This window comes from Linepithema humile, chromosome 1, assembly GCF_040581485.1.
Source record: "Linepithema humile isolate Giens D197 chromosome 1, Lhum_UNIL_v1.0, whole genome shotgun sequence".
NCBI classification, from domain to species: domain Eukaryota; kingdom Metazoa; phylum Arthropoda; class Insecta; order Hymenoptera; family Formicidae; genus Linepithema; species Linepithema humile.
In genome coordinates, this window is record NC_090128.1 from 34,462,141 (window position 1) to 34,476,494 (window position 14,354).

Consider the following 14,354-nt stretch of genomic DNA (forward strand, 5'->3'; position numbering starts at 1 on the left):
ATTTTAAATATCGGCACTGATTTATTTACACAACGTTCTGCGAGTGCTCGCACCTGTTTCGGTTCCCTGACTGAATTTTTGAAACGACACCATTAGCTCAGTACATTTTTTTATTGGCATTACCCATACAGAATCCAACCTTTACAAATACCAACTTGCTGTCAAAGAAATATATATTTCGGCCACTTATAAATTTTTTAAAATATTACATAACTGTTTTCATGCCATTCAGAAGAGTGTTTATACAAAAACAAAATTTTTAAAGAAAAGAAACGAGAGGAATCCGCGAGATTGTCCGATATAAAAACATTTGGTACATGAATAAACAATTCATTGTGCGACATATATTTATTAATATCTCTTTATCTGTCATCGATCTCAGCGTTACGCTAAGAGAGATGTTTTACACGCTGCTGTTAAATAATGAAAGAAAGAAAATATATGTACTTTAATGTAAACTTCCCTGAGTGAATTTGTACTCCAGTAATACGAGGGCGATATCGTCGATACCGCTCATCAAACCGATGATCATAACGCCTTATCGTTAGCGAATATATTTTCTTTATTTTATTGTTTTAATTAATACTATATAGGTACATGTTACTTATATTTCGAAATGGAAAATTGTTTCTGGATTAAGAGATCCACGTTTTGAAAGAGGCGTTTTCTCAACGTCAATGATTAAGAACAAGATTAATATCATTTTGCAATACATAAAATTAATGTATAATAAATTAAATGTATATAATTGACAGAATTTCGACGGAAAATTTTCACCTTTAATGGCTTTTCGAGCATAGAGGGGATGAATTACATCAATTCGTATTAGGGTATGTTAAAATTGTATAGAGTCGATGATTCATTTTTTAAGATGCTGTGTTTGTTCTTCAATATGATTTGTATCATAAGCCGCTTTGAATATATATATAAAAAATTCAACAATAAAGTAAATTTGTTAGCCTACAGTACAGTGTACATTTAAACATCATTCGGTTCTTCTCGTTCGCATACTGTCTTTTATAAATATCGATTACGCTGAGAGTTAGTTCCACCTATATATTAGTTTTAAGAAACTAGTTGCTGATCTACTTTCTTTTTCTAAATCTGACTATAACACAGACAGAGGAGGATGATTTAAGTAATAACATTTAATCGAAGCGTTGATGAAACTAGCCCTAAGTGAAACAAAAATAAATATGACGTATAATTACACCGCTGCTATAACAATCGATTAGTTACAAGCAAAGCAACTCAGACAAAATACGTCCTCGTTAGCATTGATTTCACAATACTTTGCACAAATAATATTATAAGTTTTTTTGTATTTAAAACGTACAGTTTTCTTTGCAGCAACGTACAATATTATATGATCTTATCTATCTGTAATAGATTTTTATGGAAGATAAAATTTTTATGATAAATTTCAATGTAATTATCATAGATTTTTATGAAAACTTTAGATTTAATTAGCATACAAATATTTTGTACCATTCCGCAATTATCACTTTAATTATACAATACTGTAATTGACTAGTCGCCAGTTAACAATGTATTATACTCTTTGGCAATTAAAAATAGAACATTAGAATTTGTCAGTAAAATACACAAGAATAAAGAGATTATGCGTATATAATATTTCTCCTTTTATCAATTGCACCGCTGCTGCAAGAACTGTATACATAACTACAGAAAAGGTCGCGCATTTATATTTCCTTCTTTTTATGTCATGCCAACTACGTATCACGAGGGAAAGCTTAAACGCAAAAATTTATTGAATGTATAAATAAAAGGCATGATAACCGGGCAACACAGAATTTTAGGAATTTGTGCTGTCTAAATGAAAATTATTAATAATAACTATTATTAATAACAATCATCGGCCTTCACAACCTACGTTACATTTTATCAACTACGGCTATCAGTATCACACATAAATTATTATCATTACACGGGATGGCTAACGTTAATCGCGGTCATATCTATGAGCATGCAAAATCTGGAAGTGTGCGAATTTCTAGACTCGCGAAGCGGAAACACCGTGGATGTCATGGTCCATTAAACCCGCACGCGCGTCTACGAGAGAGAAATTAAGGATGATGTGTGCGGAACATTTGGTTTATTCGCTAAACGACTTGATAATCGATGTCAAGCTCTCGTACGTTCCGGTGGCGAAACCCAACACGCCGATTAACACTATCGCCACATCTTTCGAGATCGTGAAGAAACCAAGATTGGTGTTATGCCAGCAGACAATCATCTCGATGATCGGTGGAAACACGAGGGCGAGCGCTGTGCTGCTGACCGCTCCAACCAGAGATATGAAGAGTCCCAATTTTGGTATGGCTTCCGCCAGGATAACTAGAAATAACCACTTTTATAGTAAAATTTCCTCTAGAAATATAAAACATCGATAAATTTATAATTTATAAAATTATAAAACATTGTCAAAATTTATAACTTAAGAAATAAATTTAATAAAAACAATTATATAACAGATGGGGATTATAAATATGTAATATATGTATACATATAAGTAATATAATTTATAATAAATTTCTCCCAATACTTACACGTGATAAGACACATAACGGAACGGAAAATGATCTCTGCGAGTACCGGATACTTGAAGGGGCCGAATCGTTGAACAATGCCAGGCCACATTATTGCAATTGGGACGTAAAACTGCAACGCGTACGTGAGCAATATGCTCAAAGAAATAGCGGTCTTGATGCATTGCGGCAAACTGCGAAAGAATTTGGTTTGTTAGCGAGAGAGAAGAAAGCTGTGCGCGCATCGCTTTAATAATTAATAATCAAGACACATGCACTCAAACGGGCAAAAGCATGCACAAAGCACATTTTCAAAATTGTCAGACATTGTCAAAATCTCGTAGCGTAGAAAATATCACAAAACTATTTTGGTTAGCATTTATCAGACACAGCAAATCTAGAAAACGTTTAGGTAAAGACCTTGAATGATCGTAGATGACTTTCCCGTCCACTCTTGAAATATAAAGAATAAAATACGTTACAAAATGTGTGTTTGTGTGACCGTTCGACAAAAACACACGCTAATATCGTATTTAATAATTCAACGCGCACACTATTTTATTGGCACACGCCTTGATTTGAAGATAATAGTCAAATCGATACAGTGATCTATCGACAAGTTTTGTTACGTATTATATTTACGAGCTGTAAACAAATTATGTAAGTTCTTACATTTCCTTTGGCGCCAAATTGAGCGTGACGGAACCGGCAACCTCGTCACCGTATTTCAGATAAGATAGGAAACCTATTGCAACGAACATAGAGCCGACTATCACCATGCCGACATTGAGAACACCCAGCGGCTTGTTGAAATTATTCGGTTTCCTCATTTCGTTTTTCAGCGGCAGTACCTGCACATCAGCGCCGATGAAACACACAAGTCAAATTATATATGTCGATTTGTTTGATCTAAGTTGAGATCGAAGATAGGGTACTCACTAGAGTAATACCTTCGAAGGAATATATCACAGTGCCGAAGAATAGAGGTAAATTGTTCCAGTCAGCGACGTATCTCCTCTCGCTTATGGACGGTACGTCGTGGCTCATAATGTACATAGTAGCGATGTAACCCGCGATCACCAGGAAATTCGCTATCGAGGATACTGGCACCAGGTACTTGAGGTTCCTGATCCACGTACTAAGAAGTATGGGAACCAATGCCACAGCCATGTGCTGGTGAACGTCCATCACGATCCCGTGCGCGTCCAGCACCTATCATGGAAAATAAAAAAATAATTATCTCTCGCCGTAATTAATATTAATAACATTCTTTTTTGGAAAAATTATCTACAATAAATAAAAATATTTATAATAAATATTGTACATTTTAATTTGATTCTTTTATATTTAATAATAAATAAAAAAGATATTTTTTATTAATTGCTGAATATAAAAAATCAGATTAAAATGTTTTTGACAATATTCGGATTTTGCTATCATTAATAAATTATTAATTGTAAATGATACAGGTATTATTTGAGGGAAAGCAGTTTTCAATGATTTTCATACCGCATGCCTGCGGTAAATAAGGAGAGCGTGCGACGAATGAGCTAAAAGTGCTAAAGCATTGTGATTCGAAATAATAAATTAGAGCTAGAGGAAGATGCCTCTCACCTGTTTCATATTCGTGGAAATGAAAACGAAATACACGCAGCAGAATCCGAGTTGCGTGATACACAAAAACACATTAACCAACTTTCTGCAACAAAACCACGAGACAGCAACATAAATGCGCGGCGTGCTTAATGTGCCAAATTAAATAAAAAATAAGTACAAGACGTATAAGAGGGTAAATTGAAAAATTCGCACGAGCGAGTAAGTGGTTTAAAGAGTGTGTATAAGTGGGAGATTTGAAACAACTGCAACATTTGCGTGAGCTTGTGTTTCTTGTTATTTCGCTTTCTGCTCTTCCATTTGTTACATACCTCATGAAATTCGAGTATTTACGAAGTCCGAGGGGTCCGGTGGCGAAGCACATCTCCACAGTACCGGCGAATCCACTGGTCTCGTTGCTATCACCAACGCGACGTCTCACCTCCTCATTGCACTTGATCTAGAAAAAAATTTATATTAATTACTCTAAGCGTCACTTCACTTAAAATTATATTTTATTAAAATATTACAGTAATTGTTACAAATATATTTCTCTCAAAAGTCACGTTATTTTATTTTGTAGAATTAATTATTTACACATACCAGAATATGCTGAGCGTGTACGCAGATGATGCCGAGAAAGATCGTTAGCGGGGGTGCCAGCAGCAATCCGGCGTTTTTAAAAGCGTCTCCCAACGCAAAGATCCCCGAGCCGACATTACCCTTGAACAGATGCATCATGGTTTCCAGGTACCTGCAGTTGTCCAATCGTTCATTAGTTCAATCTATTTTCGAGTCAACGCGAAATTCCGATTTGTCGGAAAATAGCGAGATGCCTCATGTGTGTGAATTAACACGAATCATCAGGTGTAAACGGAACTCCAGTCACTACAAAATAATAGCTATGAATCAAAATGTGAATATAAACATTTGGCATGCGTTCCAAATATGCAAAGTCAGAGTCATATCAAACATATGTAGTACAGCCTTGGCCAAAATTATTAGGCACCCTCATAATCATTATACTGTACTGAATCTAATACCAAGAAAGACTTCTATTGTTTAAAAGTTGTTTATTAAAGTGTTCATTGTGAAGTTGTTAGAACTAAGAAATGTTTTATTTTTTTCAAAAAATAAATGTTACTTTGAAAAAAGTATTTTAATTTGATGCCTAATAATTTTGGCCAAGTCTGTATATGATTCCAACGGATTGAAAAATGGGGTTTGCTTTCCAACGAGCCGAAATTTTGGAATTCTGCCAGACATCTTTGTTTAATTTCACCTCGAGGTTTATTAAACTCATCTCATGTGTATTGTCCAACTGTGTCAATCAGTTCAGCATGTGGTTACCCTTCGATTTGAAAAATACATCAAGAGAATAATTGCAACTTTTCAAAAATATATATTGCAATTTAATGATAATATAATATTTAAAAAAATATATAAATATTTATACGTCTTTCCATTAATCAAATTGCAGCTGAAATATCAAAATATTAATCGTAAATCACCGGGAGCTTGCGTAACACCAATCACTTTTGCAGATCGGGGTTATATTCCAAGATGCGTCACTTTCATCGTGATTCTCGTAAACTTGTTTCGTAAACTTTGTTCCCGAAATAAATTGTAAATTATTTCAATCTAAATTTAAAACATTATAATCAAATTGGAAGAGAAAACCGCTTTATCGCGCTTATGCAATTTGTAATTCTTCATGCTCGTGAAGCAATAAATAATGAGTTAAATGTGACGGTTATTCGAATCGATGCGTACTTATGCCAAAATATTTATTTCTGGTATCTCTCTCTTTCTGTCTTGCAATATAGCTGAAAGAATTTTCTATTGCGACGCATTTGTGATCATACTTTTGCACGATTGCAATTGTAGGAAAATTGCACATCAAAACGTTACACGTTCCTGCAAAACACGGAAAAAAATAGTTTCTTCCCGGAAAAAAATAGTTAAGCGTTGCATGGAAATATAGTGGTTTGTAGGTATTTTATCGAGAAGTAGCGTAATTGTAGTGATATAACAAAGCACTCGCTTCCGTTATTTGATCATTTACAATCACATACGTTCACGATCGCTTGTCATTCTCGTCACATATCTCTTATCGTATTATCAGATTTATTTGTTGCTCCACAAATGTTTACTTTTGCGCAATATTATTTCCATAGCAACAACACGTGCTAAATGTTCTTCGTCTGACATCTCATACGATCGTTCTCAATATATTGAACGCAGTTTGTCATTGATTGTTCACTGCTGACAAAAAATCCGTTGTTTGATTCAATGCTAATTAAACTTACGAAGTAGGATGGTGCACGGTGATACCATGCTCATTACTCCCGCTCTTATTGGTATCGCCGCCCTTTTCCATCGCCAGAATAGGATCCTTTGATTGAAAAGCTCCGTAGGTGCTGCCATTTCTGCAAACAAAAAAAAAAGAATTAATACCAAAAATAAATTACAAAATTAATTATTAATTATTGTATAAGAATATTATAGTTTTGTAATTTAAAAAAAGTTCAATTTTCTATGTCAAGAAGAAAGTACAGTTATATCCAAGAATAAGGTAACTATCGCACCTAACGATGACCCTGATATCTCACGTGATTTTTCCGTGTAAAACGGAGTTAATTACCGGATATGTACGTGCATGTTGTGATTTTCAACGAGATAATTGAATTTCCACAACTAACGTTAATGACGACGTGCGACTAATGTAAATGAGGGAATCTATCGAGAAGATACTAATGAGTCTGATAAGCATGATCGTGCCAATAGAACAATACGTCAATCTTGGCAACAATTTGATACCTGAAATAGCATGTTCGCAAATTCGAAGCAGAGATTTGTCTCGACATTTATCGATTGTTTCCATATTGTTCTGGCATCTTATTCTGATGTGATATACTATAATACATAGATGTCTAGCACTTGTAACTGGCATATTGTCAATATTTATATTTTATCACTATACAGATAAAAACAAATAAAATAAAATTTTGTGCAATTAAATAAATTAAAACAAAAATCTTATGTAATTAAAAAAGTTGGCAATAATTGGTCTCTTGCACAAATATTATATATTAAAACATTATTAAAATTTATTACATTAAAATCTTATTAAACTCGCTTATCATACAAATTGCAAAATAACAAGTTGCAACATTGTTTGACAATCATCCGTATAATTACTTAATGAGTTATGAAGTTAAACAGCTGCAACAAAGTAATTAAATCATATCTCAGGAAGAACGATCAATCAGTTAGTCAACAGTGTTGCACACTCGTGATTATATCAATCCGCAATTCAATTACTATCAATTACGATCTGTTATGGTAACTCACATTCATTAATTTTAAAATTACACAACAAATAATTCTTCTTGTAAAGCTTATTAAAGTATGAATTATAGAACATTTTCATCGAGGAAAGCTATGATTAGTCAGAAACGACTTATGCAATAAACTATACCTAGCAGATATGTGAAGCTAAACGTTAAGATGTTGTTGATCGTCAAGAACTAATATTAAACATATACTCACCCAAGTGGCTGCTTAAAAGTTGTTTCATCGTGAATGTTCTTCGACGAAATTTCGGAAATCGGACTATTATTGAGTTCCATCTGTAAAATATTAGAAGACGACAATAAAAACTACCACGAATGTGTCGCAATCATCAAATACGTGTATATATAGCTATTCACACATTATTCATTTAATTATATATATATATATATATATATATATATATATATATATTTAATCGAACACACATACACACACACGCGCGCGTTGAAAAAAAAATATATATATATATATATATATATATATATATATATATATATATATATACGTAAAATAATCAAACTATATTTAAAACAGTGCCTCGATACGTGATCAGAACGTGAGAGTTTCACACTCTATTCTCACAGCTTTATTTGTGTCCGAAATTTCGAACGCATAATTTCTGTAATGACACGAAAGCATCACGAAAGCGTCACAAATCCTTTTACGCGTTCTGAACGCGTTACGACAACGTGATGCATGAATGTCTAATATACAGGGTGATTCAGAATAACCTGATGTCCTTGCAATGCCATATTCTTGAGCGAATTCTGAGACGATTTTTCCTTTTACAAAATTTTGTTCGAAGCTTAGTTTTTGAGTTATAATCGAAAATAGGTAGCAACTTACGAGTTCGGTACAACGGGCAGGCAGGGACGCACAACGTATAATGAGACTGTCAAGTGTTTACTATCGTCTCATGACGCATTGCCTCGTCCCTGCCTGTCCGTTGTATCGGACTCGTAAGTAGCAAACTATTTTCAATTATAACTCGAAAACTAAGCTTCGGACAAAATTTTGTAAAAGGAAAAATCGTCTCAGAATTCGCTCAAGAATATGGCATTGCAAGGACATCAGGTTATTTTGAATCACCCTGTATACACAATCATTTGAGTGCCAAATAGGCGAAATGTAAACTGTCATCAGCTCAAAGTATTGCTCGAGTGTACTTCTACGAGTTTGCGTTTTGTACTTTTGTTATAAAGTTTCCTTTTTTTTTCGCTGAAAAGCTAATTACAGCGAGTAGAAATAGATCGAAGGCGATCACGACTCTCGGTATTATTCCATTATTAACAACATATTGTCGTCTGTCAATTGAACGCAAGTTGCCTTGTAAGTCTCTTTACTGATTGACTCCTTAATTAATCCATAGCGTGCACAGTATTTAATCCTATGACAAAGATTACACGTGTTGAATGGGAAAAAAGAGGGGGCGCTCACACATGCGAGCATGTAATATATAATATGATAATACTGATTTTCTACATAATCATAATTATATATGTATAAAAATCGTCGCAATAATTATAAGCAACTTTGTCTGTTTGTAACGAATGTCTTCGTCGATCTGTATTTGATGTAAAAGTGGAAAATTTTTGGAATGACAAAAGAAATTTTGTGCTACATCTAATCTTTGTTCCTTCCAATTTCTAAATTTCTTTCTACATACATATAAATATATATAGAGGAGACATCAATATATTAACATATTATTTTGTTTTTTGATTTTATCTTCTAGTTAAAACATAAATATATCTTTTAGTTAAAACATAGATGATAGAAATCTTAGCACACACATGTACCGTAATAAAATTGTAAGTAACACAAATTTATTGAAAATTAAATCAAATTAATTAAATCAAAACCAAATAAAATTATATATCCTTTTCTTACTTTATAAAAATAATAATCATTGGCAACATTCTTTATATTTATTGAAACTAAACATTTTTTGTACTTTTAAAACTAAACACGTTCTTTTCTTTTAATTATCTATTTATAAAATTAAATATTTTTGACAATGTGGAGATATTCTATTAAATTTTAAAGTTATGTTAATCACAGACAGAATATATGTCAATTTGCAGCACATTTTCACTGTCTTTTCCAAATTGGCGTCTTTCCTTAAAAATACGTTCAGCACGATTCTCCTAGTCATGTAGTCGCGTGAAAGAATTTCATAATGCGGAAGTGTACAATCGCATTAACGGGCGGCGTTTCTTCAAGTGAAATAAAAAGAGATGACCTTATATATTAATCAGTCATGTAAAAGACACCGGTAATCATTTCCTGCACCACTTACTTTTAATGATGTAAAACGAGCCTAATCAAGAAATTCTCTAGGTTACAGCTATTACTTAATGTAAACTGTATGCTCGGCGCCATGTGAAGTACCGGGTTGACACCGGCACAAGTGAAACAACACGAGTTATTTACGGCGCATAGTTTAGTGCTTTACGATGCGCCGCGTCTAATCGATTATTATACGCGAAATGCTAATTAGGGGGAAAAAAACAAAAAATGTGAAACAATTACAAAACATAGCCGGTGGCGAGTAGTCACAGAATGCACGCAATTACCTCACGCTCTTATATCAATACTTGACAATAGATAACGCGCAACGAGAATTGCAAATATCGTCAATGCTATTAGCTGTTACTTATGTAACGAACGTTACTCAATTGCCGGCGTTCTATCAATCATTATTGATGCCGTGGGTTTACAGTTAAGCAGTGTGTAAAAATGTGTGTAAAAATGTAGAAGAGGTACGACTGTCCGTATTAATCGTATTAAATAATGTATTTGCACTATGTGCGATATGTAATCTATTATTGCTTTTCGCGTCGATAGATCAAGGATCGTGACCCTTAACCGGATTGAAGCGCTTCACAAGATAGTGCAAGCAATTTCGCTGACTAAGCAGATAATTATGAAATGCTTTCCGCTGCTCTAGATATCCCATGTATAAACAGAAGGAAAAATTCCAAAGAGGCAAAGTAAAGATAGTAATGTAAATGCACATGCTAAAAGTTACGCTACATAAATGTCTAACGAAATAGATGACAAAAATAAAAACACAACCGTATGCAAGGCTGAGACATTTAATACCTAACGCAAACATCTCGACCAAGCGGAATCTTAGGAATGTTTGCGATGCACATTTATATTAGCTTGCAACAAGGCTCCATTTGTTACATCTTATTTATTTTTATATTTTATTACTTATTTCATATTTTATTATTTTCTTAGCAATATCGAATCATTGTATCCATGTCATTTTGCATAGTCATGCGTGATTTACTTGATCGATATAATTTTATCACTAAGTGACTGCGACACGCAGACAAATGGACTTTGCGATTTCGGAGCGAATGCAACGGGGCGTGACAATGAGATTTCTCTGAAAGTTAATAGAGCATTTACCCTTCTCAGAACCATTATTGTGAATCCAAAGTATTTATTATGTACTTGAGCTAGTTATTCGATATTAGTTCCGTTTAATTCGATAACGTGAAAATCAAGTAGTATAAGCAAAATTATACTTTCATTAAAATTTATAACTGAGTTTATACTTGTGCACATTAAGTGATTTAAGTGTGATTATTGTATATAGAGGCAAATGCACATAGCGAAACGTTAACATAACATTTGTATTATCGTTGTATTATCGTATATTGTATTATCGTTGCTGTTAAATCTTCGGGGATTATTTACAGAACTCTAATTAAAAAAACGATTAATCAAAACAGTGGATTACGCGTGTCAAATAAATTAAATAGATCAATTTTACCATTGAAAGATATCTCAACAAAGTGACGCTTTCAATAATTCGATAAGAGCACTTGTGATAATCATTAAAATCTTGGAGATTGTAAGTCTTTTTATTGTAAGTCAAATATACAATCACATGGTAAACATGCTGACAACGTACTTATCCAGTTAATGCAATCGCCGTAACTATCTCGTAATTTGTCAGACGCTTTTTTAAGGTGCCGACCGTTCACATCACTTTGGTTAAAGTGGAGTAAAATAGCATTAAGTAGAGAGATGTCATCCAATTAATCAAATTTAATCTCTCAAATTATGACAACAAAGATAATTGTACACGGAATTATCGTAATAGGGTTGTCGAATTTATGTCGATTAATGTCAAATCAAACTCACATTTACAAATCCCACATAGACGATTAGACGCTGCTCAGACAATTGCTAGAGATCAAACAATCGGAATCACCGTCACGTGTCTCACTTAAGGAAGTGCAGCGTCTGCTTTGACCGAATTCACTTTTTGGCAATGCCCTGGCGACGACACCACCAAAATAGAAGCCGGCGCTCTTTCGGCCGATCACGTGTGTGCTTTTATCAAACGCAAACCATGATTGCGTCAAAGCGCCAATAACGATTCGATGTTTTTGCTTTCGTGAACGAAAAGAAGGGAATAAAATTGATTATTATGAGAATTATTATTGTGAAAAATTATTATGAAACATCGCAAAGACGACAAAATTGTTTACAATTTCTCGTAAATGATAGTGGCATTCCTTAAAATTTATCAGCCTCGTAGCTAAAAATTGCGACATATTAACACGAAGTCAGAATCGTGATTCTATTTAAATTCTGAATTACTGTGATTAGATAATTATATAAAACGATACATGAAAATGTACCGAATAAGAGAATGACATGTTTCAATAATAAGCCTATAATGTGAAACGTGATAAAATGATGAAAACAATTCAAAAAGCTAAAAAAATAAATCAGCAAAATTTTATTTTTCTGAAATGCTGAATCCATAAAATTTTATTTTAGCGTTTAAAAATTATCTCAGAGACACACGAGAATATTATAATACTCACTTATATAAGTATTGCATGAAAAAGGCATTACAAAAAAGTTGATATGATCATGAGACAGAGTGTCATCATACGATAAACCAACGTCATCATACGATAAGACCGCATTCATCATTTCTTGCTACCCTTATCGAAAATCGCGATTCAACGTATGAAGAATGCACGCTGTATAAAGTAGATAAAACTGTGTTTCAAAATAACTCACGTAATAATAATTGCAACGGACTGGGATATTTTCTATTAAGCGGAAATTTTTTTAATCATTCCTTATTTTCATTATTTATTGCCGCTAATTTGACGTAAAACCGCAATCTGTCGCAATCGACGATCAAAATCATTATACTCGCTATCCTTGAAGCACAAGAGATGCCTTTTTCCGCGTATTAACATTTATCAAGGTGCACCGGGGCATAATAAACGATGCAATTCATAATTCTATCACGTGATTTGTACATGATACATCGGGAGACCAGCAGGTGTTTATTGCCTAAAGCACAATCGGGCACCCAATCTTATTCCGCTTTTGCTTTAGAACTGGCAAACATTTATACGCAAAATCGCACGTAGCAAAAGCGCAATAGATCTTATACCAATCAAATCATAAATAATTGGATTTGTAAACAATCTTATTTTGGTACTAGGCCTAATGCGTCATCATACGTAATGGGAATTTGCCAGAAAATCGTATGACGCTTGAGAAAAGTTGGAAACAATACCTTCTGGGCGGAAAAAGAGCTGATAAACGGTATGAATGTATTTGCGTATAAACTGTCTGCAAATAACTTATCTGCATAAAGAATGTATGACAAATATTGCTATAAAAAGCAATGCTGTGTAAACGCTCGAACACTATGCATATTTGATAACATTCGAAAAAGATATTCTTCACCTGATGAGTTATCATGTGACTGTATACATAAAATTTAAATATAATAAAACTCACAATAGATAATAAAAAATAACAATGCTAAATCACATAATTGTTAAATAAATGCAGGTAATCATTTGTAATAAAATTCATATTTTTAGCAAAGTTCAAAATACAAAGCAATAAATTCTAATTTTTGACATTATCAAAATAAGTATTAAAAATGTAATTTTTATGAAATAATTTTACGTGACATTTTTAAAAATGAAATATAATCCTCATTGAAATTATGTATATAATCGAGTTTGCGCGCGCATTTCATAATTATCATTCGCAAAAATTACATTCGCGCGGCTTTAGTTTTGTTTTGGAAGTGTTTCGCAAACTGTGGCAATGATGTCATTGCAAAATTATCGCAATTTATTTATCAGTTATTGTAAATAAAATATGATGTCAACATGATTTTGCACAAAGATTAGTATATGTCAAAATTTAATTTTAATCTATCTGTATCACGCTAATAATCCTTTAGAACACAGGATCCTCGTGTGCGCTTTTTGCAATGCACGCTTTCTTTCTGTTCTCAAGGTATGATTCATACATCATTTAATGCGAAATTACGAACCGTGAATCCGTGATCACAAGTGGATACTGAGACACGCGAAAGGAAAGGTCAACAACAAACCGGCGGATCGACGCTCTTGGAGAATGTATTGCAAGAGTAAAGGTCGGCGACAAAAGCCGTAGCACACGTACCTTTTCGCAATTGATTCAGTCAGTTCAGTTATATCCAGAGAATGGGACGTGGGTACTGGTAACCCATGGATGGTGTCGCTGATCGTCGCCGTTCCTACAAGTACGCGCAACGGTCCGCTGCTCACGCACGACTGAAACGGTGTCGGCAAAGACGAGGTGGACTCGGCGCAACAACCACTCGAAGGCTGTCTACTTCCTCCTGGCTTGTTCGCTTGCCGCTGCTGAAATGCCGTTCCGTGTGTCCCTTTATTCTTGGCATCGGGCTTCTTGCACGAGCCTGGGGCAGAGACCGTGTCGGTTTCGTCACCGAGTGCCCCGAAAATCGACCTCAATCCGAAGTCCGTAGCGGTTTCCCTTCGGAAAATTTTTAGTTTCACATAT

The 14,354-nt window shown here is 34.0% G+C and overlaps 1 protein-coding gene across 3 annotated transcripts; it reads right to left on the reverse strand.

The window, feature by feature from the left end:
• Window positions 1-329: 329 nt before the first annotated feature.
• On the reverse strand, window positions 330-14,116 carry LOC105675682 (proton-coupled amino acid transporter 1). Of its 3 annotated transcripts, none has more exons than XM_012372980.2 (11): window positions 13,974-14,116; window positions 7,695-7,774; window positions 6,452-6,571; window positions 4,746-4,896; window positions 4,475-4,602; window positions 4,164-4,248; window positions 3,489-3,761; window positions 3,222-3,400; window positions 2,970-3,002; window positions 2,571-2,743; window positions 330-2,358 (listed from the first exon to the last, which is right to left on the reverse strand). In XM_012372980.2, the coding sequence occupies exons 2-11, from the start codon at window positions 7,772-7,774 to the stop codon at window positions 2,117-2,119; spliced, it is 1,464 nt and encodes a 487-aa protein (XP_012228403.1). In that variant the 5' UTR covers window positions 13,974-14,116; the 3' UTR covers window positions 330-2,116. The 3 variants fall into 3 exon arrangements, with proteins under 3 accessions (XP_012228403.1, XP_067203528.1, XP_012228414.1); XM_067347427.1 differs by lacking the exon at window positions 13,974-14,116 and adding an exon at window positions 8,346-8,386; XM_012372991.2 differs by lacking the exon at window positions 2,970-3,002.
• Window positions 14,117-14,354: the final 238 nt, after the last annotated feature.

Excerpts from the sequence above, each read along its gene's own strand:
- LOC105675682 (XM_012372980.2), bottom strand. The coding sequence starts at position 7,774 with ATGGAACTCAATAATAGTCCGATTTCCGAAATTTCGTCGAAGAACATT. Across the intron at positions 3,762-4,163 it reads TTTCCACGAATATGAAACAG|GTGCTGGACGCGCACGGGAT; the intron begins GTGAGAGGCATC and ends TTTCCATGATAG. Across the intron at positions 2,744-2,969 it reads GTCATCTACGATCATTCAAG|TTTGCCGCAATGCATCAAGA; the intron begins GTCTTTACCTAA and ends ATTCTTTCGCAG.